General features: G+C 50.2%; 2 protein-coding genes across 2 annotated transcripts; both read left to right on the forward strand.

Moving 5' to 3' along the window:
- Nucleotides 1-850: 850 nt before the first annotated feature.
- Nucleotides 851-12,681, forward strand: CD4 (CD4 molecule). The gene is made up of 10 exons (XM_040055859.1): nt 851-997; nt 6,966-7,097; nt 8,579-8,755; nt 8,841-8,984; nt 9,194-9,466; nt 9,903-10,265; nt 10,388-10,630; nt 10,721-10,839; nt 11,081-11,148; nt 12,344-12,681. The coding sequence occupies exons 2-10, from the start codon at nt 7,037-7,039 to the stop codon at nt 12,357-12,359; spliced, it is 1,464 nt and encodes a 487-aa protein (XP_039911793.1). The 5' UTR covers nt 851-997; nt 6,966-7,036; the 3' UTR covers nt 12,360-12,681.
- An 8,649-nt stretch (nt 12,682-21,330) lies between these two features.
- On the forward strand, nt 21,331-26,687 carry GPR162 (G protein-coupled receptor 162). Its single transcript, XM_040054908.2, has 5 exons — nt 21,331-21,511; nt 22,152-23,928; nt 24,731-24,920; nt 25,481-25,632; nt 25,798-26,687. The coding sequence occupies exons 2-5, from the start codon at nt 23,089-23,091 to the stop codon at nt 26,323-26,325; spliced, it is 1,710 nt and encodes a 569-aa protein (XP_039910842.1). The 5' UTR covers nt 21,331-21,511; nt 22,152-23,088; the 3' UTR covers nt 26,326-26,687.
- The last annotated feature ends 1,003 nt before the right edge of the window (nt 26,688-27,690 follow it).

The raw sequence follows: 27,690 nt of genomic DNA on the forward strand, positions 1-27,690 counted from the left end.
TTTTAAAGTTTAGCGGTTTTTGTTGTGGCGTTTTTGTTTTGGTTTTGTTTGGGTTTTTTTAATCACCGTTTTATCAATTTATATAATTTAATTTATAATAATATTAATATAATAATATAAAAATTTTAATATAATTTAATTCATAAATTAAATGAAGCTTTCCCCAAGTTAAGTTAGTTTTGCTCATGACAGTAGCTGGGGAGAGATCTCCCTGTCCTTATCCTAACCTGAGAGGCTTTCCCACATCTTCTCCCTCTGCCTTGCTGACGAGGGGGAATGAGAGAGCAGCTGGGGGGGTGCTGACAGACAGCCAAGGAAAAGCCACCACTGCTATGAAGAAAATATTCTCTCATCTCTCCCTAAACCTCAGACATACTCCACAGGCAGGTGGGGCTGGGGTCAGCTCCTCAGAGGTGCCTCCTCTTGGTGGTGGTGCACCAAGGCTGGGAAATGGAGCTCAGATCACTCTTACAGAGTGCGCGAGGTGTGGGCCGGGTCCAGATCTGCTGGGCTCTGATCTCTTAGTTTGTGAGCTTTCCCCCTCAGTGGAGAAGAGCCAGCTCCGGGCTGGCTCTGAGTTTCAATTCTAAGTTTCGATTCATGTCTAAGTTTCGGCCCCGTCATGGCCTCCATCAGCTGCCCTATGGCCAATAGGCTCTCTCTGCTTTGCACACTCATTCTCCCCACCGCTGCCGTACATCGCCTTCCGCTCAGGCCCGTTCCTGTTCACACCCAGAGTCGAAATCACGTGCCTTTGGAAAATCACCATCTGCCTAGAGAAGCCGGCGGATATCAGCAGAACCTGGACTGGCAGCAGGACCCTGCTGTTGCTCCGGCTGGAGAGGAGGAGACATCAAGGCCAACCAAACATCTGCTTGCTGAACATCAGTTTCGCTCCTCCTTTGTTTCAGCTGTAGTTGGGTGAGATCAATTACGGCAGGTGACAAACACAAGGCTGAGAGAAACGCAAGAAACGCAGAGGCTGAGAAGAAAAGAGGTAAGGAAACTCTTTCTTTTGCTAAGAGGCCAGCCTGTTCTCGGGTTTTTTAATGTTATGAACTTTATTACTCCACTCAAGTTGCTGTTTCGGCCCTCTCAAAGGTCTTTGGCTTGATAATACTTCTGGCTGTGCAATTCCTCAAGGCCTTTTCATTTTAACTAAAAGCTCTTTTTCTCCCTGGAATTTTCTCTGGAAGGGGCGGAAGAAAAGGGAGTTACGAAAGGCACAGCTTGCCTCAGAGCCTGGGGATCTCATGGATCTTTTAAACCCATATAGAGGGAAATACGTCCTACACGAGGGCCTGTCACTGGCATATCCCCAAGGGCTGGAAATGCATTGGGGAGCAGCCCTCCACCAGCTGCCACTTGCTATCACCTTCTCCACAAACCCTGCAGGAAGGGGAACTTTATTCTAAAAAAAGCCTGCAAAAATAGGAAGATGCCAGTCTCTAGCTAAGTAAGGATGTCTACTTACATCTGTACGTGCTGAGACCGGAGGGGTCTGCTCTGCTAATCCAAGCTGACTGGCTCACTGCCTGACACTGGCTGCCAATGCAGCCTGATCCATTAGCCCGGGGCTGAGTGAGCAGGATTTCTTGGAAAAAGAAGGATCCTTTCAACTTCAGGGCAACAGAAAAGATATTTGCTTTCCCCTTCCACGGGCTGCTGCGCTGTTGAAAGCAGCGGTTTAATTTCTGGTTGAATTTTTCAACTTTCGGGTGGCGTAACCTACTCAGCCTCCGTCAGCCTCCTCAGATGCACCACATGGTGCATGAAGGTTGAGTTCAGGACACTTCTCAGTGTTCTCCTCTATGAACTCGACACTCCCTGGTGCAGGTCAGAGTCATAGGATCACAGAATGGTTTGGGTAGGAAGGGACCTTTAAAGAACATCTCATTCCAACACCCCTGCCACAGGTAGGGACACCTTCCACTAGACCAGGTCACCCAAAGCCCCATCCAACCTGGCCTTGGACACTTCCAGGGGTGGAGCAGCCTCAGCTTCTCTGGGCAACCTGCTCCAGTGCCTCATCGCTCTCTGAGTAAAAGATTTTTTCCTAACATTTGATCTAAACCTACCCTCTTTTAGTTTAAAACCATTCCTCCTTCTCCTATCACTATCTGACCACGTAAAAACTCTCTCTTCATCTTTTTTATAAGATACCTTTAAGTACAAAAAGGCTGTGATGAGTTCTCCCTGAATTCTCTCTCTTCATCTTTTTTATAAGATACCTTTAAGTACAAAAAGGCTGTGATGAGTTCTCCCTGACTTCTCCTTTGTCCTCCCCAGTGCCTCACAAACATGTCTGCCAAAGCTGCCTGCAGCACCGCAGGGCTCGGCTCATCCAAACTGAGCATCCGCCACATCCCCACCAGCGGTTCTTGAGCACGCAGGGACAGTGCCCACCTGATCTGCCGCAGCCCCACGTGAGGACCAGAGCAAAAATTAAGGAGGGATGATACCCAAATGTCGGCCCAAGCACATACAGGGTTGGAGGGCTGATGAAGGAGCTGATTTCGGAGTGCATCACAGTGCCTTGATTAGTCACAGCCTCTGGTGGCTTTAGAAGGGTAGATCTTGGCTTCCGCTTAGGCCAGAAGGGAGCAGCCTGGGCTGTGGAGATGGAGCCACTTCTTGTGGCCTGCACATGGTTCCAGGCATGGGGTACTTCATGGCTGAGGGGAGCTCAGCTGGTGCCGACACAGTGACATCGCCACCCTGCCTTGTCCTGATGGTGGGCCCTCTCTCAGGGAGGGAAGATCAGCTGCTTTCACCTGTGTGACCCCATGGATCCTGCTCCAGCGCTTCCCTCTCCCAGGAGCTCCAACAGGAGAAGGGTGGCATCTGCTCTGGGATGAGCAGAGATGCTCGGGAGGAAATGGAGGCAGGCTCAAACAGTCCAGGGGGACATTAGGGACCATGAAATGACCTTCACTGCTGTCATAACTTTGCTCTCTGCTGGCTATTTTCATTGCACTTTGTCTCTTGCCCTGCCTACTGCTCACCTGACATCTGCTTTAACATTAAGAAGCAAATTCCAAGAAACCACTATTTGGTAAAAGACCCAGGTCAGCTTTGTTTCCGATTTTTAAACTTGAGAAGAAGAGAGGTGAACCCCTTTAGCCCAGAGCCCCACAGCTGAGCCTAACTCTCGAGCAGGGCAAGAGGCAGCTGCAGCCCTGAGCCCTCGCCCGGCAGGCACCGAAAGGGGAAATGCCGCAGCGGAAGCTGAGGTGTGGAGCCCTGGTGGGGAGGGAGGGCTGGGGGGGCCCTCACCCTGGCAGAACGAGCTGCTGCCAGATCAAAAGCACAGCCACAAACAAGAGAGAGAGGAGAAAACCAAACCACGCTGCAAGAGAGAGGCGCAGGAACACACCGAGAAAAGGCGATGGCCTGCCCTGCATCAGGAGCGCTTGCCGAGTTTTTATTTGCTGAGGTTTTCTTTAATTTAAGTTTCCTCCTGTGTCATGCCAGTGCCAGCCTGCGGAGAGGTCTCTGTAGCCATCACCCGCTGGGGTTCCGTGCTGGAGGGACTGAGGAGCTGCCAGCCCTGCTCTCAAGCAGATGTTCTCCAGGCATGACTTGGTCCTGCAGGCATCATTCTCTGGAGCAAGCCCACTCACTACCTCAGCTCTCCTCTTCCTATCCCTCAGAGAGGCAGGGATCATTAAAATAAGTCGAGAAGGAAATTAAACCAGTTTAATAAGAGGGGGAAGTTAAAATGAAAAGGAAATCAATGTTCGCTTGGGAAGGAGCCCTGCTCCTCCGTTGCTAGACGTGCTAATAAATCAAGTATGCCTGGACTGTTTCTGGCACAGAGGCCAGCTGGCATGAGATGGTCTGGGCTATTAAACTCACTTAACCTCCAAAATGAACTGGCCACATGCCAGCCACCTAATGGGAGAGGTCCCTGGCCCATGCTAACACCTAAATGAATCCCAAGAGTTGCTCGGGAGAGCGAGAGTTGTCCCCGGCCAAAAATGTGTCAGAAAATGTACTAGCAATTTAACAGGACTGATGAGTATGTTCCAGTGCCTGGGGACATTCTGTGACACCGCTTAATTTATGAGTACCACCGAAAGATACAGCTGGGCTGCCTGTAAGAAGGCCGTGGGTCTGCTACAAGCATCCGCTAATGAGAGCAGCTTGCTCGGTTAACACAGCGGAGCCTTGCTCACCGAGATCTGTAAACTCCGGAGCAGGAGCAGCATTGCCCGTGATCTGGCCTGGAGGGATGCAGAAGGGGATAGAAAGGCAGGGGGGAACTGGAAGTGGCATGTATGAGAAGTAGAAATAAACAGGGAGAGAGAGGGAAAGTGCATGAAAGAAATCCTAGCTGAAGGCAACCCATTTTCCCCACTGATTTGTAACATGTAGGTGGTAACATCGCACTGTGGAGATCTGCCGCAGAAATACAAAGATTAGTGTGAACAAAGTGGGAATGCAGAAGTTGTGAAACCAAGAGAAGAAACAGAAGAACAAAGATGCATCAATCTGCATCTACCGAGATGCACAAGGTCAGCAGTTCACCAGTCCCACAGTGCTCTGGTTGTGTGGTTTTGCTCAATAACCAGGAAGCAAGAAGGCAAAAAACGAACTGAAGATATATGAAAGGAGAATAGAGATTCCCAGTCAAAACAAAATTATGAGGTGTGACTCAGTGATTTCATTAATTTTTACTTGTTCTGTTACCTTCAGGTTTTACATAAAGTTTAATGACTTAAAAAATTTGAAACCCATCACTGAGCTGTTAATTCACAGATATTACTTTGGAGTGGGGGCTGACTTTTTCATCCCACAGAAACAGGTGATGCGAGATTTCACAGCAGGGATGAAGTTTCTCCTGTCACCTCAGGAATGGATCTTACTCAGGGCCCTGTGCCAGTTCTCAGTTATCAATGTTCCTTTGGAGTGAGACGCATACAGATGCCTTGTTAGTGCCCCTTTCTTTATTCTGTAGCTTAACCCAGCAAACTGCTTCATCACTGCCTCTGCATCTTGTTAGGAGCGATCTCCAATCGTCTGCACTTGCTCCTTTGTTTTACAATTTTCATAGAAAACAGCTCATGCAAATATTTCCTTGCCTGGGGTGGGTTTTTTTGTTTTGCACGAGGCAAGACGCAAGCCTTCTCTGACTGTGTCTTTGCCACCTGTTTCTCTTCTGATGGTGCATATGGTTGCTGTCTTGCTCTTGCACACATATTTTTCTTCTGTGCATGTGTGTACATTGGTCTGGATGTCAGATGTTGTGCTGACCTGATCTCCATTTAAATGTAGTGCTGATGCTTTCATCTACTCTTTGATGGCTTCACATGCTCTGATCATTAAATTAATTTCAGTATTAAATTATGCTCTAATAGAATATATTACACTTAACATTGCACATCATATGTATAAATATTGTAGAGAATTATTCATGCATTTGTTTTGAGTTTAATCCCATTAAGACTCCAGCCTTCAGCCTGTCACACGCCTGACGTGCCTGTTTTCAGAGAAGGGAGGTCACCTCACCGGCTTGCTCACTCCCCAGAGCATTTAAACTGCTTGGCTTCCCTTCTGTGATACACACCTTGGTTTAAGGATGGGGAGATCAGTAGTATCCTTGCACCAGCAGCCATGGTCCCCTTCACCTTGTCAGCTCACCCAGCTGCAGCTGTTACCAGCACTTGGTCTTTGCTACGGTCAGAAATTGCATCTAATTTGATAACTCACCTCAACAAGATCATTAGCTTCCAGTTCCAACTTAAGGCTTTGCTACCATTAATGCAACTGCTTCTTTTGGACCTCAATCCTTCCTTCTCCCCATACTTTTCATTGAATAGTCATAAGGATTCAAGCAGGTCTTTTCAACATCAGACTTCCTGGTTATTGAGATTTTTAAGGTAAGAAGTTAAAAAAAAAAAAAAAAAAAAACACAACAAAAAATCCGAAACAAAACCCCAAAAACAATAACAACAAAAAACCCAAAACACCCACACCTAAACAAAAAGTCCAAACCTGAAGAAAAATATTAGTAACAGCCTAAAGATGGCTGTAATCATAGAATCACAAAATTACATGGAAATATTTAGATGGTAAGGGACATTGTGAGGTCACCAGTTAATTCTCCTACTCAGAGCTGAGTTGAGTCTAAAACTACAACACATTGCTCAGAGCTTGACAAGGCAACTTCTGAGCATCTCCAACGGTGGAGATTGCCTGGCATGTCTTGGCACCTATTCCGTTGCTGAACCACCTTCACGTGGGAAGAAAGTTTTCCTCTTATTTAGTCAACATTTCCTTGCTCAACATATGGTTGCTGCCTCCTGTTCCTCCCCTGTGCACATCTGAGAAGAATGTAGCTTATTCTTCTAGGTAATATCCATTAGATAATGGGAAAGTGAAATTAGATTCCACTTTGGCTCCCTTCTCCCTGTCAAGCTCAGTTTCCTGCCTCTCCCTGTATTTCAGGTGCTCTAACTTCTTCACTGTCTCACTAGCCCCTCTGTTGAACTCTGCACAGTTTGTTGGCATCCTTCTTGTACTGGGGGCCCAAAAATGTACCCTGTATCCTAGATGAGACCTCAGGTGTGCCAAATAGAAATAAATAATTACTTCACTCTACTTCCAGCAGAGCTAGCTGTGCTCTCGTTAATGCAGCCCTGTATGTGTTTAGCTTTAATCTCTGCAAGAGTGATGATAACCCACCATAGAGAAGTAAAAAAGCACAGAACTCTTGGCAGTATAAACAGCTGCTGCCTGATGAATGCCAGAAACCTAGGGATGAGTAAAATGAAATGTTTATTACCAAACTCCAGGGGCACACTGCAGATGGATTCTTTGCTGAAACAAAGGGCTCTGGTGACTTTCCCAATAAGCTTCCATTTTGCTGTGCTGAAGGATGGTGGGAGCTGACTGGGAACACAAGTCCCATCCATCAAGGTCTGAAAATCAAACATCACTAACAGAGCATTTGGGTCTTCCAGGGTAAGATCCCTTGGCAGTGAGAGCATTTCCAGCTCTGCTCTCCGCGGACGGGAGGAGCTTTCCCACAGCGATGGAGTCGTGCGGCACAGCTGTGAGCTGCATGGCTGCTGCCTTCTTGCTTCTGCTTCTGGGTGAGTCCTGGGCTCAGCAAACCCTCAGGGTTCTCACAGCCTTTTCACCAGCCTCACAACACTCGGTGTGCTCCTAGGCTCTTTCTGATGTGTCGCGTAAGATTCCTCACACGGTTTAGCTTTGGGACTCAGGTTGTTCCCAGCCCGCCTGCTGAGCCTGCCAGCCAAAGCCAGGGTGCATGGCCAGGTTTGGGGAGCTGCCCTGTGCAGTTGGAGAAGTGGGGGTCCTGTGAGAACCAGGATACACACCAAGCAGAGTGGAAAATACTGCCCTCCACACTGCCTCCAGCTCTATGGGCAAAAACATACCTGTGATGTGATCTTCAGAATCTCATGACAGATTTGCCCTTACAAATGGAATGCTACTGGCTTGCTTAGCTCGACTGCTAGTGGTATAAGCTTTGGTGGATATTTTAGTGCTCATTTTGCAAGAAAGGAAAGACAGTCAATAAGGCCAAGCCTGCATTTCTCAGATATCCAGCTTTGATTCCTCTGGTCACAAAGGAAAGATTGGAAATCTCTTGCGCACCCTAGACCCAAATGAAAAGCAAAATACATCAACTCTTACCAATAACATTTTCTAATTTCACAGTTTAAGACAAAATCGTAAATTTCTGTAGTTCAATGCACAATTATGTAAATTCTGGCAAACCCAACACTGAACTCTTGTAAACTTTTCATTTTACACTTCTACAGCTCCTTAGTACTCAGGTCACCTGGGGGATTTGCAGGCTAGGCACCTCTGAGACCTTACCAGCAGTGAGGCAGGAGACCACAACCCTGTTATTCCCAAACTTACTTCTGGCAAATCCATCTCCTTCTTAAGGTCTTCTGCAGAAACCTTCTGTATAGTGAAAGAGAGGAAATGATTCTCCCAAGAAACCCTTCCTAATGTTTCTTCAACCTTATACATCCTATTTCTTTTACTGTCACATAGCCTTCCTCCCAAGAACAGGAACCTGACATTAGGTCAGACTTCTTTCCTTTTTTACTTTAGCTCTCCATTTTTTCTGTGTTTTCAGTCTTTGTCCATGCAAAACTGGAAGAAGGTGTGAGCAAATTTGTCAGTGCTGCATCAAGTGTTGACTGGGGAGTGAAGGAGGGCTGACATATACTGTCCTTCATTTGCTACCAGTAGAATAACTAACTCTTATCCAATAGAAAAAGGCTGTTTCAGTAAAATTGTTGACATTTCAAAATTATGAATGATGGTCAGTCCACCATAACTACTGGCATTTTCCCATTTTTTTTTGTCTGAATGTATGTGAAAGAAAATAACCATTAGCCAGGTAATAAAAGAGCTTGCTTGCTTGCTTGCTTGATGATATGAAGGAGTGACAAACTCAGAAACTGAGGATCATTTCAGTGTCTGGGAAAGGGAGGAGAAATATCAACATCTTTTTGGAGGACTGGGAAATGTTTACTGAGTGACCCTGCAGAAAGTGAACTTATGCCTTCTTTTGGTGGGTATTGACTTTCAGGTCTGCTCTCCAGTATGGCTCAACAAAATGAACTCCAGACTGGGGTCGCAGGAGGGGAGGTGACCCTGAACTGCACAGGCATACTTCCTGACTCAAAATTATCTCAGGACACCGTTGTGACCTGGAAGTACTATGATACTCTCCTATGTCGTATAGAAAAGAGAAATTATTGGAAAAGTAAGGCTTCCAATTCATTATCCCTTCTCCCTTTACACAGCTGAGAAACCTCTTCCCTCCTAACCAAGCCTGTTTTTTCCAAAAGCACCAGCATTCATTAGAGGTGGATTTGACATCAAGGCGCCATACAAACAGCTGTGGATGCAGAACTTGAAGCTCTCGGACGCTGGCATCTACACCTGTGAATACAGCTCTCACAAAGTCCGCACCTCACTGCATGTCTTTAAATGTGAGTGGTGGGAGGGGACCATAGAGCTTGGGGAGACATCTCTGCTGGGATTCTTTGTCCAGCTGCCTTTCTTCTGTCCTGGGCGATCACAGTCCATTTCTCCTCCATTTCCAGAGCACGGCGTCTCCGTGTTCTCTTTGCTGTAACGCTTGTCTCTCTCTCACAGGTAGAGGAACTGACTTACTGGCTGTGCTTTTTTCTTTTTACAGTGACAATCTCTTTGGATGGGCATTTTCTGCAAAATGAAGTCCCTGAGCTGATTTTAATGCAAAATTCATCCAGTCCTCTGCCCGATCTCAACATCGCATTGTTTGACAGTAACAATAACAGAGTAACACCAGAATTACAAAACAAGAGCCGTCAAAAATACATAGTGAATTTAAGGAAACTGGAGGCTATGGACAGCGGGACCTGGGTGTGTCAGGTCCATTCAGACTCTCCATTGATTAAGCAGAACATATCCTTTGCTGTGAAGGTATTAGGTATGTGACAACAAAAATGGAACTCACACACAGCCTTGGGAACCAATGTTCCCTTCAGCTCATGAGTTAACTTAATCTCCACATCCCAAGCACTGGTGCCCCAGGGTTGACTTCCCAGGGCTTCCAACAATGCAGCTTGGAGATTGTTCTGCTGTCTGAGCTCTGTTCCACTCTTGCAGTCATTTTTTCTCTTCAGTGAGAAGATTCTCCTTTCCTCGGGGTCTGTTCTTCTCTGCTCTGCTGTGCTTGGGAACTTTGGATCTTTCTGCTGTCTTATTCTCAGGTGCTGTTTAACCTTTCTGGAGGATGTCATGGCTTTTCTCCAAGTCCCTTTTAAACAGAGTGCAGCGTGCCTCACTCTGGATCAAGGGTAGATATGGGGAAGCGTAACCATGGCTTTTCCTGCCTCTGTATTCCTTGTCTCTTCTAATTTCAGGTTTTCAGAATCCAGTTTTGGAAAGAAAGTATGTAACTGTTGATAGCACTGTCATCTTGTCATGGCATCTGAACTCTCAGAAGATAAGATGGAGAAAAGGTTTCACAGGACAGCTGAATTGGAAACAACAGGAAAGTGCAAACGCTCATGAGCTGCTTAATTTCAGTGTCCCAGCTCAAGGAGAGCTGCTTGAGACCAAAAAAAGCAGCATCTTCCTGTTTGAGATACCTGAAAGAAAACCTGAAAGTACCATAGAAGTGAGGCTCCCCAAAGTCCATTTCAACCATTCTGGCCAGTACCAGTGCCAGCTGGAGTACCAAGGAAGACATGCACAGAGCCAGATAGAGCTGGTGGTGATGAAAGGTGAGAGAAAAAGAAGTGGGTCATGAAGAAGAGCAGCTGCAGGAACCTGCAAGCCATGCAAGAGCATGGATGGACCCATCCTCCCATGCCCTCACTCGCATGTCCTTTTCTCACCTTAACAGTCTCAGCTAACCCTGTTGGGCCACTCTCCAGAGGAGCCAATATGACCCTGACCTGCCAGGTCTCTCGACCGCTCCCACCCAATGCCTACCTGCGCTGGGAACGTGTGAATGGGACTAAGATGGACATTAAGAGCTCGAAGCAGCGTGAAGTAAAGCTGGAGGTGAACATCAGTGCTGCAGGGCTGTGGAGCTGTCACCTCATAGAAGACAGTGAGAGAAAGATCAGCCTTCATTACCACGTGGGTATGGAAATTAGCATCGTGTCCCTGCCCCAACCCTAAAGCTACAAAATTCTCTTTGTTTCTGTGTCTAAATACTTTTATCCTCCCACAGAGGAAGCTGCTGTTTGGATTAACTATGTGATAATTGGAGCAAGCGTTGGAGGCAGCTTGTTGGCATTTGCCCTTGGGTGCCTGTGCATCATCAGTGGTATAAGCAGGCATCGGAGAAGGGTGAGTGCCATGGTCCCTGTGAAGGGTGCAGAGATTACTGGCTCTCCAAACCACAGGAGGAGTCAGGTTTCCTGTCTGGTTACAGGGCAGAACAGACAAAGGGTCAATCCTTAGACTCAAAGCAGGTTTTTGAGATGGGCACTCTGCAGATGTCAGACAGCTTTACTTTACTACCACTTCAGAGGAAAGCATTTGAAGCATAAAAATAACCATTTGTTCTTTGTCCCTTCTCTCCCGGCAGCAACGGGCAAAAAGGATGGCACAAGCAAGACAACACTTGCTGGAAAACAAGACGTGTCAGTGTCAACAGTAAGTGGCCATGAGGGCACCCAGAACGAACAAAGACTGCTTTCAAGAGAGGAGCTGGATGATTGAGCGGGGAGAAATTGAACTTGAGCCTCTTTGGTGAAATAATACAGCTGCATTTCAGCATTTTCAGCTCTTACTCATCTTAAATCCTACTTAAGAGTTATGAGCTATGTTAAATCCCAAACCCATGGTAGCACTGTGCTGGGAAATTTTTGAGCAGAGTAGTTTCACTCAATTTATCTTAATCTTGAGAAATGTTAGCCCAACCCAAAGTCCTTTGGTCAGGTTCACGGTTGAATCTGAGATCTGGATAGCAAGGTTGTGGACATGGAAGGCACACACCTAAGCACAAGGATGAAACCAAATTTTAGAAATCCATTATGTCTGTGATTTCATTCCAGCTCTGCTAGCACAGTGCTGGACTGCAGTTGGTGAAAACTGCCAATAATCTCCCAGGAGTAACAAAAGAAGAGAAAAAAAAAAAATCGCAGAACACTCTGATTTGTACCCTTTCCTGAAGGCCTTGGTTGATGTGAAATACAGCATCATGTCATGACCCTTTTCATGGGAGCAAGGATTTCTCAGCAGAGAAGCTGCCCTTTTCCATGTTTTTAAGCTTATATGGTATCAGGCGTCAGAAGCAGCTGTTGGAAACACTGACAGCCATTCTGTCACTGGAAGTGGAGCGCGAAAGGGAAGTATAAATGATTGCATGAACAATTTCAGTGAATGCTTGGGTAGAGAACAGGACTTCTGCCTCATTTTCACTGGTGACATTGGCAAACTGTGATAGTTTCACCTAATTTTTTTTTCACTCTCGCCAAGAATTCAGTGAGAATGTTTATTGGCAGATACTGCATCAGAGCTGGGATGTATATGTGGTGAAGAGCATAACAGGTCAAAGAATTCACCTCATTTTCACCTACATTTTATCAAGGTTAAAAATAATCCCCATAAAGAGAGGACAAAGCCTGTACAGATACATCAAAATCTAGATAAATCTGTGCAGTACAAGTGCTGATACAGTTGTTCTCCAACTCTCTTTGCCAAGTAAGCAGCTCGGTGTAACTGAAACCTAAGCTGCAGCCATGTGGATGCTCAAATAACTGTTTGCATCCTCAACGACAGAGGCAGGCAGTCACTCTATGCAAAAAAGAGTGGGGGGTGGCACTCATGTAGTACTTTGCTCTTGCAGCTGGCTGAAGAAGTGATACTGCAGCACTGACATCACAAGGACTGATGAAGTCTCTGCCTGCACCTAAACACCTGGCAGCACATCGTGCTCTGTGAATCCATCTCCCTTTCTCCTGTTTTAATGCAATCCTTTATTCCTTCATCATTCTCCCAGTCTAATGCCATGGAGGGAGGCTGTCTGGCTAGGAGCCAATGGACAAGACAAGAAACCCTGAGGGGTTATGATTGATCCCCGGTTCTATAATGAGAGATACTGAACAGAAGATATGTATATATATACACACATATGCACACATATATAATATGCTTGTATTTTGTTCATGTACTTAATCTGACCTTCCTGTGGAACCAATTTTATGTGCTTCTTTTATCTGCCTGAGAGACAATAAATTACTTTGGGGTTGGGAGTTATTTTTTGCAAGCTGGACTACATTTTTTCTGAGGCACTCTTGTCTGGTTCAAATTCACATTTCTCTTTCCTGCTAGGATGTGAAATGCTGATTCTCACTATTTCCAACCTCCCTGGATGCCATGAGCCTTCCTTATTGCACCGGCTCTTTGCTCTCTGTGAAACCTGTCTGCCCATGTTCATTTGCCTTTCCTGGGCAGTCTGTGCCCTACATATCTACCCCTAGACCCACACATCTGATCTCCCATATCTATCCCTCAGCCTGCAGCTTTCACCTCTCCCATAACAAGCTAACAAACAAGTAAAAACAGCACAGACAGTGGGATAATCCCGAACTAATTTTATTGGGAGGGCAGCTCAGGATACCGATAGATCCTGGAAGTCAGAGCCCGAAGAAGTTCTGAATGTTGATCTAGAAGGTAAGTTTGGGAAAGGGGTGAGAAAGTAATTTGCTAGGAGAACCAACCAGCCTTGAACTGCCTAATCCCACAGAGTACAGAGAGCAGATGCTTCTGAGAAAGCCACCGAAAATGTTTCTCACCAAAACGACCCCCTTTTTTTTTTTTTTTTTTTTGGCTCAAGAAGATGAGAAGAGGGAGTGAAAAGCCCAGGAAATTTCAGATGGAACTACAAGCATGTTGCAGAGATGACAGAACGTCCTGAAAGAAAAATGCTGTTAAAATATGTACACAGAAGTCTTGTGTTTAGAGAAGCTACTCTACTGTCTGCTAGTGGCAGGTCAAAAAGGCCTTGAGGTCCTACAGCTGTCACTGGCTGCAGTCGCAGTTTGTTTGTCTGCGCTGCCCTTGCTGGGGACAGGCACAGAGGGGCACTGGGCTGTGGGAAGGGCTCCCTGGGGTGAAGACCCTCTCTGGGATGCCTGGTGCTGGAGGAGGGGTTTTCTGTGTGGCAGTCAAGCCAGCATCACACTGTCACTGACAGACAACAGACAGGCAGCAACAAGGACGCAGGCAACACCTGTGAGCCAGGGGAAATCCGCCAGCCCACAACCCCTGGAGTGGGGACAAGCCTCAGGCAGCTGTGACAGCAGGTGTGGGCCCTCGCTGGTGTCACGCTTGTTCCTCCACCGCCATCCCCACTCAAACAGGAGTGACAAAGGCCCACATTAACACCACTTTCCTTCCCACAGCTTGTGCTTACCCATGCTTGTGCCCATGACTACGTTCCTTTTGGAAAAGCCTTGGTCCGTATCCTGGTGCATGCAGTTGCTCCTCCTGCTCCTGTCCTGCCCCTGAACTGCCAGCATGCCCTAGGAGCCAGTTGTGGCCCATCAATCTGCTAAGCAAGGCATCATCATGGCTTAAGGATGGGTCCATTTTAGGAGCTGTATGTGGGAAAATGAGCACATGGTCTTGTAATGGTCATGCCGAACTGCTTGGCACAGTCCCCTCAATAAAAAAATACCCTTGCTTCTGCAGTGCAGACTCTTCACCTTAAATAACTGCTTAAGTACCCAAATCAGCTCCTTTGTTCACTCACACGGGTATCTGAAGCAGAGGGATTATCCTGTACCACCTGATACCTGGACGGGACAAAAAATCAGGCTGGGTGAACATCTCTTGGGAGCTCCTTTAGCACTGCAGCCATCTCCAGCAGTTCAGATGCTCACCTGAGGTTCTGACAGCTGGACAAACCACCTCTTTAACCAAAAAACACCACCCTTTATTGTTTCAGCAGGAGAATCACCCTGACAATAAGAGACTAAACTCACATGGCTTATTAAAAACCTTGTGCCCCAGTTTCAGCCAGCGTAGAGTTAATTTCTTCTCAGCACAGGGTCCATCAAACCTGGCCTGTCCAGGATAAAATGCATGGGCAGCAGACAGTGCCAGCAGCGGTGGCTCAGAGAACACAGAGCTGCCTGACAGCTGTCAAGGTCAGGATGCAGCTCTCCTCTTCTCCACAGGCTGCAAAGAGGCACACCGAGCCCTCACAAGTGACCAAAGGTCCTGCCCCCATGCATAGCTGGGACCCACCTGCAAAGAGCACTCAGGCTCACAGCCCCACAAACGATGCAGAAGGTCCCTCCATCTGCTTCCAGGTGGCCTGGTTAGCGTGACAGCAGATGTGGTGGTGCCACTGGGACGCCTGCAAGCACACAGCCACATCCACAGATGCACAGCCTCCAGTTTTCCCGTCTGCATGAGCGTAACAGAAATGATAGGCCTTCCTCAACACTGCACAATTCCTTAGTGGGTCTCCTGATCTCAAAAGTTGTGACCCTGCCCTACTCTACTTGAAGCTCACCTGCAAGCAGAAACTACTGTAGGCTCTAATCTTATAAATCTCTTTTTTTTTTTGGCAGCTCTCCTGTCTGTGTCTTTTCATATGACGACCTCCTTTCTTCCCTAGATGCACGGACTGCCCTGATTGAGAGAAAAGTCATTCACAGAGTCAGTCCTAGTTGGGCTTTGCTTCCCTTCTAAGTTCAATACTGAAAGCTTCAGTGTGGGCTTCAAGGCAGCACAGAGTTAGAGATCCAAACCAGATAAGAACAAGCTTGCACAAAAAGTGTCAAGGTAGATGAGACCCCAGCTGGAATGGAATGCAGTTACGTCGTGCCCAAGCCAGGACTTTGCAGGCTGTCTCCCATGTATCCTGGTCCTCCTTCTCAGGAAGTGTTGAGGACTTCTCCCTTTGCTAGGAGTGACAAGGGTGTACCTACACTATGCAACGGAATTAATGCCTCTGCATGACACAAACCACAGCAAAGCAGCAAATTAACTCTGCAAAGCAGCAAACATGACAGACTTATCATGTGTTGACAGCTCATCAGAGTAGCCCTGAGATGATGGCATACGTGGTGACACAAAATGACAATGTCAGCAAGAGCTCTGTGTAGCGATGTGGAAATACCACAGAAAGCATGAGTTAGGAAAAATATGTAAAGTGCAGGTTTTTACTATTATGTCAGTCTTCCTCATACTACTGTTCCCCGTGTTTTTGGCCTGCAGAAGGGAAAAAGCACATGCTTCAGTCCTTTGGACCCACCTCCAATGCTTGGTCCTCGGTCAGGATCCACAGACCTCCTTGCTCCAGCGGAGGAAGGAGGTTGGACACAAAGCTGAGGATGTACTGCCCTGTCCAGTTCTGCTGAGTTAGAAACACACGGGCTGAAATAACCCTGTCCCACAGCACCAACCCCCCAAGCCCCTCCTGCTTCCCAGTTTATTTCTGCCCTTTGAGTGCAGCGTGAGGCGGTGATTTGGTGGATGCTGTCAGCCCGGATCTGCCGAGGCGATCCATGTGACTCATGCTCCCCGCAGGCTCTGCAGCAAAGCACTCGCATCCCTCAGCCTTCAGAGCCAAATGACCCTGTGTGCTTCTTTGCATGTTCCCAAGGTCTAGAAGGGAAAAAGCTGTGCACTTCAGCCTCTTGTGACTTCTTTTGATCTTGGGCATGGGAAGGGGGGCGGGGGGAGGGAGAGGAAGGGCAGTATTCAGTGTCCATTCAAATGGCTTCATCACCCAGCCTAACACAGCTGCAGAGAAAGAGTAGCTTCCATCCACCCTTCTCAAAGGTGAGGGTAGAGTTGGAGTACCAGACTCTTCCAAGATGTTTGGATCGGTTCCTTTCTGAGAGTGTTCCCAAGTGTGTGTTTCCTAGGAGGAAGCCCAGGGTTTGTAAGCGCACTCACCTCTGAGCAACACCTCCAAACCACAGCCTTTGCCTCATGCATGTCAGCATCCTCACTTGGCATCACCCCTGAAGAAGCCTTTGCCTCTCCTTCTGCTCATTTTTCAGCCAGCTTGGCCAAGTCTTAGAGGTACTTCCAGATTTGGAGAATCAAAGAACAGCAGAATAAGAGCGGTGGCAGAGATTGCCTTGCTGGCAAGGCATCAAAAAGGAAGAAAGGAGAAACCCCAGCTCCTCAATGCTTCGGCACCAGCTGGCTCTTGTCAAGGTGCCTGTTTCAGGCTCCAGATCTGGGAAGTCCTTCCTCTGAGCTTGTCCGTGTGCTGTGTGGAGATGAGGCTCTGGAGGTGGACAGCAGTAACAGTGATGCTGGCTGCGTGAGGACCGTGGCTCCAGAGAGGCCAGCACGCCACCTGAAACAACGAGGGGAGCCAGAGAGCTTCCCCGGCAGGGGCCAGCTGCACCCAGCGTGTCAGCAGTGCTCCTGAAAGCCCAGGCTATTTTTGAATTAAATGATTGTTCTGGCCTTGGGAAACCTCAAACATACCTAGAGAAGCTAGAGGTTAAACGAAAATTGCAATTCAGTGTTACAAATTTAAAGCAAAGAAGTAATTTCAGCTCCTTCCAGATATTGTGGGTTCCCAGACTAATGATTCAAGAGCTCCTAATTATCTTTTCTGTGTATGAGAACAAACAAGTAAGTGTTCGGTAATTTTGGAAAGCAGCATAATTAAATTCTGAAATGACAGTTTTACATCTTTTACAGACTGGAATTCACTAAGCTGGGATATCAGTGATGCCACAAGAGCAAGAGGGATGAAAAAGGGCTCCCTAACACTCAGGAGAGAAGAACACACAAAGCATTACACTGGATGGGAAGGGGGATAGGGGGGAAGCGGGAGGCCATACACACCTCTGCAAAATAGCATGCAGCATCACAGCATCATGTACTTGACAAGGCTACCCTGGCAATTCCTCTTCTCATGGTAAATACATACAAATATTTATGTATGTGACAGAGGAAAAAAAAAATAAATGAGGGTGCCCAGCTGGTACACATTCAGTGGTAAACAGGCATCCCCAAGTCCAAATACACATTGTGAACCCTAAATATTTCTGTGAAGCTCATAAACAGCACTAGTCATCTGTCCCCTGATGAGAGCTATTATCAATTGCCCATTTTGCAGATGGAATATCCGAGAAATCTCACTAAATCTTGCTGTACAGTGCTAGAAATAGAACCTAAGGTTTGGGTATGACAAATCTACATTGCAGTCGCTGTCATTGGAGGGAGATGCTTGGCTGGATTCTTGTTAGCCATTAACCACACCCTGCTCAGAGAGCCAGGAAGGATGCCAGCAAACCTGCTTGCAAGCAGACCAATGTAGCCTCACAGGAGGCTGCATAAGCCGGGCGTTTGGGCTCTGAGGGTGGATTTAACTGCATCCATGATCTGTGAGAAACATAGGAAACCTCCCATGGTCCCTATCAAAGTCCTGGTAAGAGCTGCAAACAGTCAAAACCCTGTGAAGTGCATCTGTCTGTCATGTAAATGCTTCTGCTTTTAGGATTCTGCTGTTTGTTCCTTGGTTAATGAGCCCTGTTCCTTTAAGGATCCAGGGTACCTCTGGGAAGTGCATTCCCCTGGACCTGCAGAGCTGCTGTCCAGAAATAACTGATCTTTATGCAGTGAACTTTTCCAGAAACCATTTCATGCCCTGACATTGTAACAGCACTGTTTCTTCAGGCCTGAATGCCTTAGACTATTTTAGTGAGCTGAGATTTTAGACAGCAGGTTGCTGGCTGGAGTACAGCCTGACTCTGTAGGAATCAAAAATTGCTCCCAGCTGTGAGAGTCCTCCTAAGAGATGAGTCTTGTGGGAAGGTCACGCTTCTAGCCTGGACTTCCTAGATACACAGGGAACCCTGCACTGTGAGGCTCCAGGATTTCCAGATCTGAGTACTGGCACTCCTTTGCATGTGCATTGTCAATATGCAGCATACACACAGTCGCGACGCATCTCTTATAAAATCCAGTGAAAACACATGTCTGGAAAGATTTAAAATAGATTTAGATGAGATGGATGGACAAGCATCTGCTTGGGACTGTGACAGCCCTAGGCTAAGAGCTCTTCTTCCAATAGAGTTTGTTCCACTTCACAGTAAAACTTCCATTTTTTGCTTTCATTCCAAGTAATAACCCAGGCTAATTTGCAAACACAAGAAGCTTCCTTGAGACTGGAGGACTGTTCCCATCCAGCTCTGCTCACCAGTCTTTGTCAGGTGTAGCCTAAGCCACGAAGAGATGCTGGGTTGCAGCTTCTCCCTTCCTGTGCGGAGAGGAGGCAGACAGACAGTACGGAAAGTGCTGGAAGCTTGGTTTGCTCTTTCCCTGAGAGAACACAAGGATTTATTCACCCACACAAGCAGGCTAACAACTCATGCTAAGGAGACTGAACTCCTGAATCAGAAGAGGATGGTGATGTTGAAGTTATCACATGAAGCAATTCATACAAATGACACAATTGAAGCTGCACAAATGTTTACATTTGTGGATACAGACCTTCCCATCCGCAAATGATACTGGTTGAAAAGTGACAGGGGGACCATTACTGTCTCTCCTCACATCTTTGGCTCCTGCTGTTGCTGGACTGGCCACTGAGCTGAACCACCTCAAGACTGTTCCTCTGTGGGAATTCCTCATGCCAAAGAATAGCCAGATCATGGCAGCATTGTCACCACCTGCCTTCCTCAAAAATATCTCTTACCACCTACCTGACACAAAGCTGGATCTATTCTAGTGGTTCCTGGTTCTACTCACTGTCGCCAAAAGAGACCCCACTCACAACAGCTACTGCAATGCAAATGTCTTTTTTACGTCTGGAGCTGCCTTCGCTGCTGCCCCTGGGTCCGAGAACCGGCAGGAGTTTCTTCCTCAGGAGTCTCTCCCTTTGCTCATCCTACAAATCTCAGATGAAATTCCTTGGTATTTAAGACACTTAGGGTCACCTCAGACAATACTGAGAACGATAAATGAAATCTGGCCCTAAAATGAATGAAGAAAAGGAAGGCATTGGTGCCTTCACTGCAGCAGCAAGACGGGCAACAGGAAAATGAGATGTTTATTGTCTTGTGAAGACTTTCCAGCCAGGACTGCCGTGGCTGAGGTGACACAGCTGGACGAGGAGCTTTACCCTCTGACATGACGAAAACATTGCTCTGAGCCCTACTCCCACTCTATCCTCCCGTCCCCTCTTCCCCCTTTCCCCTGTCTGTAGGACCACGCCGCTGGTTGGTGATGGAAGAGGCCACCGCAGCAGCTGCGCAAACTGAGGCACCCCGGGCATCCGATGCCTGGGGCACCTTGCCCTCCAAGCACCCTTTGCAGCACCAGCTCTTTGATTTCCCCTCGCTTCGCACCCATCCTCCCCACATCTCCCGGGACGAGCGTCCCCTCATGTCCCTCCTTGGGGAAGGGAGCCGGCGCCTTCTCGTCCCGCGGGCGGCCCTGTGGGGGCGGCCCGCGTCGCCCCTTGGGGCGGGAGGGCTGCGCACGGCGGGGAGCCGCCGCGCCTGGGCCGCGGCCGAGCCCGGCTCCGGGAGCGCGGCCGGGCGCGGCCCGCCCCGTCGGGAGCGGCGGAGGGGCCGGTGCCGGGGCGGGGGGCCGGTGCCGGGGCGGCGGCTCCCGCGCCCGTCCGCCCGTCCCGCCCCCTGGCTGCTCGGCCCGGCGGTGCTCCCGCCGCCGTCCCCGCCGGCTGCCGCGCTCCCCGCCCCCTCGGCCCCCTCGGCCGAGCCCGACACCGGGCAGGTGGCCGGAGCGACGGGCCGGGGCGGCTGCCTGCGGCGGCCGGAGCATGCGGCGGGCGGCTCGGGGCCGGGGGCCGGCCACGGCCGGGCAGAAGGCGGCGCACAGGCCGGCGCGGGCGCCCGTCCGCATGGCAGCGCCTCTGCTCGGCGAGAGGTAAGATGTGTCCCCACGGCCCCCGCCCGCAGGCCGCCGGCCGCCGCGATCGGACCCTCGCTCCGCCACGTCCGCCGGCCCCCGCTTCCAGCCGGGCGCGGGTCGGGCGCCGCCGCCGCAGGCGGGCACGGCCGCGGCCCGGGGAGCCCCGGGGCTTCCGCGGCCCCCCGCCCAGCGCAGCCCAGCCCAAGCCCGGCGCTGACCCGGCGAGGCACGCCGGCGCTCCGCCGACCGTCCGCCGAGGCGGAGGCTCGGGCGGACCGGAGCCCACGCCGCTCCCGGTCTGGCCGAGCGGGGGGCGAAGGGCGAGAGGGGGCGGGCGGGGCACGCGGCGCGCCTCGGCCCGGCCGGCCGCGTCTCCCGGCGCCCCGGCTTTCTGCGCGCTTCTTTGCCATCATTGTGGGTCACCTTCCCCTCCGAGCCCCCTCCCTCGCCTCCCCCGGCATCAGCAGCCCCGCGAGCTCCTCCCGCGCTCTACCCCGCGGGTGGGATGGGCGGTGGGGTGCGCCCGGGGAGCGTGGCCAGGTGAGGACGGGTTTCCCCGACCTGGGCATCCTGCCCTAGCTCTGGGGCACTCCGGTCTCCAGGAGCGGGAGGACCGCAGCTTGGAGCAGAATTGGGCCCCAAAGCCAGCAGAAGCGGGAAGATTCCAGCCTCATCGAGGGATCAGTGTGGGCCACCAGAACAAGCTGGGTGGGAAGGGCGGCAGAAGGAGATGCTGCAAGGAAATTCGTTCCCCTGGGATTATCAGAGACGGGTAGTTCTGAAACTGTCTCCAGAGGCTACAGGCCTAACTGCGAGAGTGGTGGTACTGGGGGAAAAATACGAAACAGAGTAGAATGGGGGCATTGCCAATCCAGTCGTGGCAAAGTGCTCCAAGGCAGGGAGGAAAGGAGGCAAAGCCTCAGGTGGTCACAGAGAGGGTGAGAAAATACGGAGAAGCAGACGGAAGTGGGGGGGTGGGAACTGAGCCACTAGCTCAGGCTTGGGTCCACAGCCTTCCACACAGAGATTAAGTTTACATCTGCTCTGGTCAAGGCACAGAGCAGGCCTGTACCTTCCTGGAATATACTGCTTGGGTGTGCCCTGTGGATGAAGACACAGAAAGGGGTCTGAGCTGGTAGGACCAGGGAAGGCAAAGGTAAGTAGTCTCAGGAAGAGGTTACTAGCCTTGTTCCCTGACTACTGTGTTCCCTGTGCCTGTGGGGGTCTCTGGAGATCAGAACTGCTCCAGCAGAAACATTGGCTGAAAGACTTGTGTGTCAGGAATGTGGAATGGTAGGGTTCTATTGGAAAGGTGGAATGCACCCATGGATGGGACAGGATGGGAGCAGCAGGTTAAAAACCAGCTTGTTGGCAGAGAGAAGCTGGGGTCCAAAGACTGTTGGAGCTGTGGGAGCCGTACAGCTGAAACAAGGGGTGTAGCAGCACATGCGTGGGGATGGCAGGGCTGGAATTGTAAGGGATGATGCGGATCAGACCTTCCATGCCAGAAATGGCATTAGCAACACTTTGGGTAGGGAGCCTAGGGCTGGAAGGGCAGGAAGCATGGTGTGTCTCAGCAGCACTGGATTGATTGGTGAGGACCAGAGTCCAGCCTGAGCTGTGCAAGGACTGGTGCAAATTTGGCTCTTCTGTTCCCTGTAAGATACAGGGAATGCTCCACAGTGTCTAAATCATGACAAGGTGTTAGTGTGGGCAAGGAGAGAGAGAGAGAGAGGGAGAGATCTGGGAAGATAGAATGATCTTAAATTACTTTTTCTCTTTTCTCTCTTCTACAGTGAAACCCATGCCCTGAATCTCCGAGGGAACCTTTGAAAAAGATCTTCCCCTCCCTGCCATCTCCTTATTGTTTGCCAGCTGTGCCCTGCACAGGAAAGCTTTAAAGACCAGCAGAAAAAGAACAGTGAAAAGGACAATGTAGTGAGAGTGCAGTGAGGTCTTGGGTAGGGAGCCCTTTGAATCTTGTTTCTCACCCTTCCCTCTTCGTTGATAGCTCTCTGACAGCCTTAGCAGGAACCTCCACCTGGCCACGAGCGCAGTGGCATTTGGTGAGAGGGGAATTACATACAGTGTATGCAACACGCTCGCTTTTTTTGTCGGGACCTTTGCTCTTTTTCCTGTCATCTTTGAAACTCTTGCCTAGGTCCTCATTCCCCAGGACACTGGGAATCAGGCACTTGGTTCTGACAAACTGTTTAGAGTCCCTAGAAGTCCTTGTTTGTGTGTACCCTTCACCAGTCTCAGAAGAAGGTGGTCTCTGAGTCAGAAGGTGTCTGGTGGGCACATGAAGTAAGGAGACCTTTTCATTTGGGAGAAGAGTGGAGGAGAGTGATGTAATAGATGGGGAGGAAAAAAAAAAAAGTGAGCCCAAGCGAGTGAGGGAAGAAGCAGTGGCAAGTGTTCATGAGAGAGAAAAAAGGTGGAAGAAGGAAAAGGAAAGAGACAAGGGGAAAAAAAAGCAGATGAAAAAGTTAGAACAAGGGGAACAAATATAATCAAATAGGAGGGAAAGGGAAGACTGGAAGCGAGACAGAGTTGACGGCTGTTCTGCCTGGCACCCGGTAGCAATGCCTTGAGAAACCCTTCCAGCGTGCAAACACCTCAGATTGCAGCAGCAGATGAGGAGAGACGTGGCTCCCCCAGTGCAGAGTCCCACTCACCCTCTTACAAAATCCCAGCAGCAGAGGCAGGGTGCAGTCTAGCAGGGGTGGCAGCATGGGGGACTCTGAATCAGAGTCCACCTTGCACAACAACTCACTGTGGTGGCTGGCATGTGGGATGTTAGCTCTGTTGGCCAACTCTTGGATTATCCTCAGCATCACGGCCAAACAACAGAAACACAAGCCTCTGGAGCTGCTGCTGTGCTTCCTTGCTGGCACGCACATCCTCATGGCAGCAGTACCCCTCACCACCTATGCCGTGGTGCAGCTGCGGCGCGAGTCCTCCGACTACGACTGGAACGAAAGCATCTGCAAGGTCTTTGTCTCCACGTACTACACCCTGGCGCTGGCCACCTGCTTCACCGTGGCCTCCCTTTCCTACCACCGGATGTGGATGGTGAGGTGGCCCGTCAACTACCGCCTGAGCAACGCCAAGAAGCAGGCTCTGCACGCGGTCATGGGGATCTGGATGGTGTCGTTCATCCTCTCCACCCTGCCCTCCATCGGCTGGCACAACAACGGCGAGCGCTACTATGCCCGTGGCTGCCAGTTCATTGTCAGCAAAATAGGGCTGGGCTTCGGCGTCTGCTTTAGCCTCCTGCTGCTCGGAGGAATCGTCATGGGCTTGGTGTGCGTGGGTATCACCTTCTACCAAACCCTGTGGGCGCACAGGAGGCGCCGGCGGTGCCGCCATCAGAGAGCAGAAGAGGCGTCATCCTGCTCTTCATCAGCACACACCACTTTCAATGTGCCAGCCATTGTGGTGGAGGATGTACGAGGCAAAAGGAGGTCTTCGCTGGACGGCTCCGAGTCAGCCAAGACCTCCTTGCAGATGACCAACCTCATAAGCGCCATTGTCTTCCTGTATGACACGCTCACTGGGGTGCCTATCTTGGTAAGCATCCAGTTCTCCCTTTCCCTTCAGAGTCTGCAGTTAAAGCAGATTTGCTTTTCTCTCAAGTTTTAGAGAAGGATCTCTCCTGTCCCACCAGCCGCAGAACTGCCGCATCTGAATCTGTGTTATTCTGAGCGGTGGTTTTAAAAAGATTGCAGTAATTCTCTCATCCTTCCGCAGCAGCATTTTCTTAAGTCTTAGGCTGGGGAATACACACCACACAGCTAAAACCTCTGTGCAAGTTTTAAGTGGCTAAGAGGAGAGGAAATCATTCTGCAAGCTTACTTGTAAAAACAATGAGATTTCTATTTCTCCAGTTTGCTTCTGGAGAACTGAGATGCCAGCTTTAACAGCTGATGCATCCAGTTGTCTTTTTCCTTCTGCTTGTGTAGGTGTAGGCAGCGTTCAGGTTTTGGCTAGCCGGTCGATTCTGTGCACAATCGGAGAGCTAGAGAAGTTCTCAAAAAGAACCCTTAAAAGAGGAGAGGCTGAGTCACAGATTATTTTTTTCCCCAGTGGCTGTGTCCTTTGTTAGCACCTATTTAGCTCCAGCTGGTAATGAGCACAGGAAGAAGGGATGCTGGCACCAGGTCTCATGTTAGAGATATGACAGCTTGGAATATGGTCCAGCAAACCTGGGGCAAGACCCCAGGAGCAGTTTTTCAAAGGGACCACAGGGTAATTACTTGATGAATCCTTTAGAGACAGATTATGTTCTGCTACAGAATTGATTCCCATTACCTTTCTCCCTTGATCCCTACTTTTGTCTCCTTGGCATTGTTGCTTTTGCTTACCTTTAAAGGTCGTGAGCTTTTTCAGCCTGCGCTATGATACGGCCCCCACCTGGATGGTTCTGGCTGTGCTCTGGTGTTCCATGGTGCAGACCCTGCTGCTCCCCTCTTTCATCTGGTCCTGCGAGCGCTACCGAGCAGATCTCCGCACCGTGTGGGAGCAGTGTGTGGCTATCATGTCTGAGGAAGACACAGAGGATGGTAAGCTCCTCGCCAACCCACAGTCACCTTTCTTCACTAACCACCTCCCCAAAAGACTAACAGAGGGAAGAGGGGGGGTCTTTGGGGAAAAGATCTTGTGGTGTTGCGGGTGGTTCAGTGACATTCCCGTTACAGCTCGCAGTCGGCAACCACAAGAAAATTTATTCTGTAGAAGGCTCGGCCACTCACCTGCAGCCTTAGGACCAGCATCCAGGAAGCATTAGTGCAACATCCTCCTCACTAGTTGCAAGCGTAAATACATCGTGCGTGGCTGCCAAACCACAGCCAAAGTGACATGCTGGGCCTCGGCCCAACTCGCTGATCCAAAGGTCCAGGACCTGACAGTGAGCGATTCAAAGGCGAGACGGAAGAAATAGGGCACTGTCTGGGTGCTTTAGTGCTGCTGCAAGCAGAAAGACAAGGTCCTTGTTCAGAGGTGAGCCCTGAGGGCTGCAAGTAGGGCAGCACAAGTCAGATAAGCATTAGGATGCTGCCCAGGAGCCCTGGTAGTGCTCTTCTGACTGAAAAGTGTTGACTGCCGTTCTTGTCTTTGCCAACAGATGGTGTATGTGACGATTTTGGCGATGGCAGGATCTGCAAAGTAAGATTCGATGCGAACGGCGCTGCAGCTGCAAAGCGGGACTCTCGAGACATCAAGCTGCTACCCATGCACCACATGCTGTTGCCCCAGGACAAGGTGCACTACCTGCAGGTGAGCCGAAAGCTAGCAGGGCAGCCCCACAACCCACTTCCTTCCTCGTCAGTTTCCCACGCCTTTGTGTCCTCTTGACACTCTTCTCTGAGAAAACCTCAGCTATTCCCTTCCTGTTCTGACTCTTCAAGTCTTCCATCACCTGCCCCCTTCTCTCTTTTCCAGGTCCCTATCTCACGGAGGATGTCACATGATGAGACTAACATCTTCTCCGCCCACCGCTCTGCTCCATCCTTCCTACACAAGTGGTCTTCATCTGACGACATCCGCATTTCCACCCCCCGCAAGCCTGGGGGCCCTGGTTTCTTGCCTCCCCAGCTGCATGACTACCAGCACCGCCGGCGGCCCCCAGAAGATGAGCTGACGACCCTACGGCAATTTTTGGAGGGGGGGCTGTTGCCCCGGGGCTCCAGCTCTAGCGCCTGCTTCTTCCGAGACGAGATCACCACGTTCATCGACGAGACGCCGCAACCCACCCCAGCCTGCAGCCCACGGCACTCCCGTCTCCTGCTCGCATCGCGCCGCGACCGCCGCCTCTCCCTCGGCAGCAGGGAGGAGGAGAATTCCGACCGGCCGCGGCGCTGCTCCGTGCTCGGCAATGAAGTCTGGCATCTGCAGGACGGAGAGCAGGCGCCATGTGAAAGGACCCTAGAGGCCTGCGAGCCACAGACCTGCCAGGACCCCAAACTATGAGGGACAGCATCAAAAACATTCAGTGCCATCACCGTTTTTAAATAAAACTTCAAGCGTTCCCTTTGTCCCGGGACCCAATCACTAATTTGCATTCTCATCTTTCTCGCCAGCAGGCAGAAAAGATGGCACCCCATGCTGGTGGGGGAAAAGGAAGTGGGACAGATCCGCAGAAGGGAGCACAATGGACGGACAGACAGACAGCCTGTGCCTGCTCTCAGGTTACAAACACATCCACCGCTGCCACCGCCAAATGGCACCCTTGCCAGTCCTGTCCCTTTGTGAACTCCACCCTCGCATCCGCTCTGCCCTAGGAGACAAGGCAGGCGCAGAATGGTATTAAAATTCTATATTTGGAGTGTCAATCGTGTGTCTGTTTTTAAAATACTATATTAGTAATAATTTTGTTTCCATAGAAACAAAATGATTGGCCCGATGTTTAATGAAGCTTCACAGGCTTCTGGAAGGGAAATGCAGAATGTGCGAGGCTCCTTTCCATCCTCTTCATCCTTTCTTGTCAGTTCCTCTGAAAGGCAGCAGATGCTTAGCAGCCCAGGAAGAGGAATGATGCCCTTAGAGGAGTTGTCATGGGAGACCGGGTGGAAGGCCTTCTGTCCATTTCTGACGTGGTGGTAAGCAGAAGAGACCTTGGGTTTCTAACGTTGCTCACCGAAAGGTTTTGCTTTGAGGCAGCTCCGGGCTTGGAAAGAAATTCTCTCCAAGACCCTGACCCTTAACATCTTATTTCACCAGTGCAAACTTTGTGTGAAACTTCAGATGGCCTGAACTTCTCAGCCAAACAGGAAAGCTGACAGAGGTGTCTGCAGGAAGGCCCCCTCAACTGCCCGGGCCATCAAAGCTGGGAGTGGTGAGGTCTGGAGCAGGCTGCTGCCCCAGACATCTCTTGGCAGGGAGCTGCAGGAGCAGTGTGTGGGAGATGGACCTTCTGACTGGTGCTGGCTGTGGTTCCAGCCGTGGACAAAGGTCTGGCAGTGTCAGAGGGGAGGCAGTGTCAGAGGGAGATAGGCAGCCCTTCACGCCCAAGTCCGTTCTCCATGTGATGGGAGTACGAAGTGTCCAAGCGCGGCTCCAAGGAGGGGCCTCGCTGGAGGCGTTTGGGTGACCCACCCCAAAGGGAGGGTTGGCGCTGGGGCGGCCGCCCGGAGCAGGGGCCGCATCAGGCACGGCGGCGGCAGCACCGCCAGTCCCCGAGGCAGCGGCGGCTCTCGGCCGGCGCGGCAGGACCGGGGCCGAGCCTGCCCGCCCACCGCAGCCCCGGACCGGCGCCGCCCCCGGGGTGGGCCGAGCCCGGGGCCCGCCGGGACGCTGGGCCGCCCGCCCGCCCGCCCCGGACCCCTTCTCCTTTTC

This window comes from Hirundo rustica, chromosome 2, assembly GCF_015227805.2.
Source record: "Hirundo rustica isolate bHirRus1 chromosome 2, bHirRus1.pri.v3, whole genome shotgun sequence".
NCBI classification, from domain to species: domain Eukaryota; kingdom Metazoa; phylum Chordata; class Aves; order Passeriformes; family Hirundinidae; genus Hirundo; species Hirundo rustica.

What these genes read in the sequence shown, in the direction of transcription:
- CD4 (XM_040055859.1), top strand. Translation starts at nt 7,037, where the DNA reads ATGGAGTCGTGCGGCACAGCTGTGAGCTGCATGGCTGCTGCCTTCTTG. An exon ending in CTTTGCTGTGAAGGTATTAG is followed by an intron (nt 9,467 to 9,902) that starts GTATGTGACAAC and finishes TTCTAATTTCAG; the next exon opens with GTTTTCAGAATCCAGTTTTG. An exon ending in TAAGCAGGCATCGGAGAAGG is followed by an intron (nt 10,840 to 11,080) that starts GTGAGTGCCATG and finishes CTCTCCCGGCAG; the next exon opens with CAACGGGCAAAAAGGATGGC.
- GPR162 (XM_040054908.2), top strand. Translation starts at nt 23,089, where the DNA reads ATGGGGGACTCTGAATCAGAGTCCACCTTGCACAACAACTCACTGTGG. An exon ending in TCACTGGGGTGCCTATCTTG is followed by an intron (nt 23,929 to 24,730) that starts GTAAGCATCCAG and finishes TTACCTTTAAAG; the next exon opens with GTCGTGAGCTTTTTCAGCCT. An exon ending in TGAGGAAGACACAGAGGATG is followed by an intron (nt 24,921 to 25,480) that starts GTAAGCTCCTCG and finishes CTTTGCCAACAG; the next exon opens with ATGGTGTATGTGACGATTTT.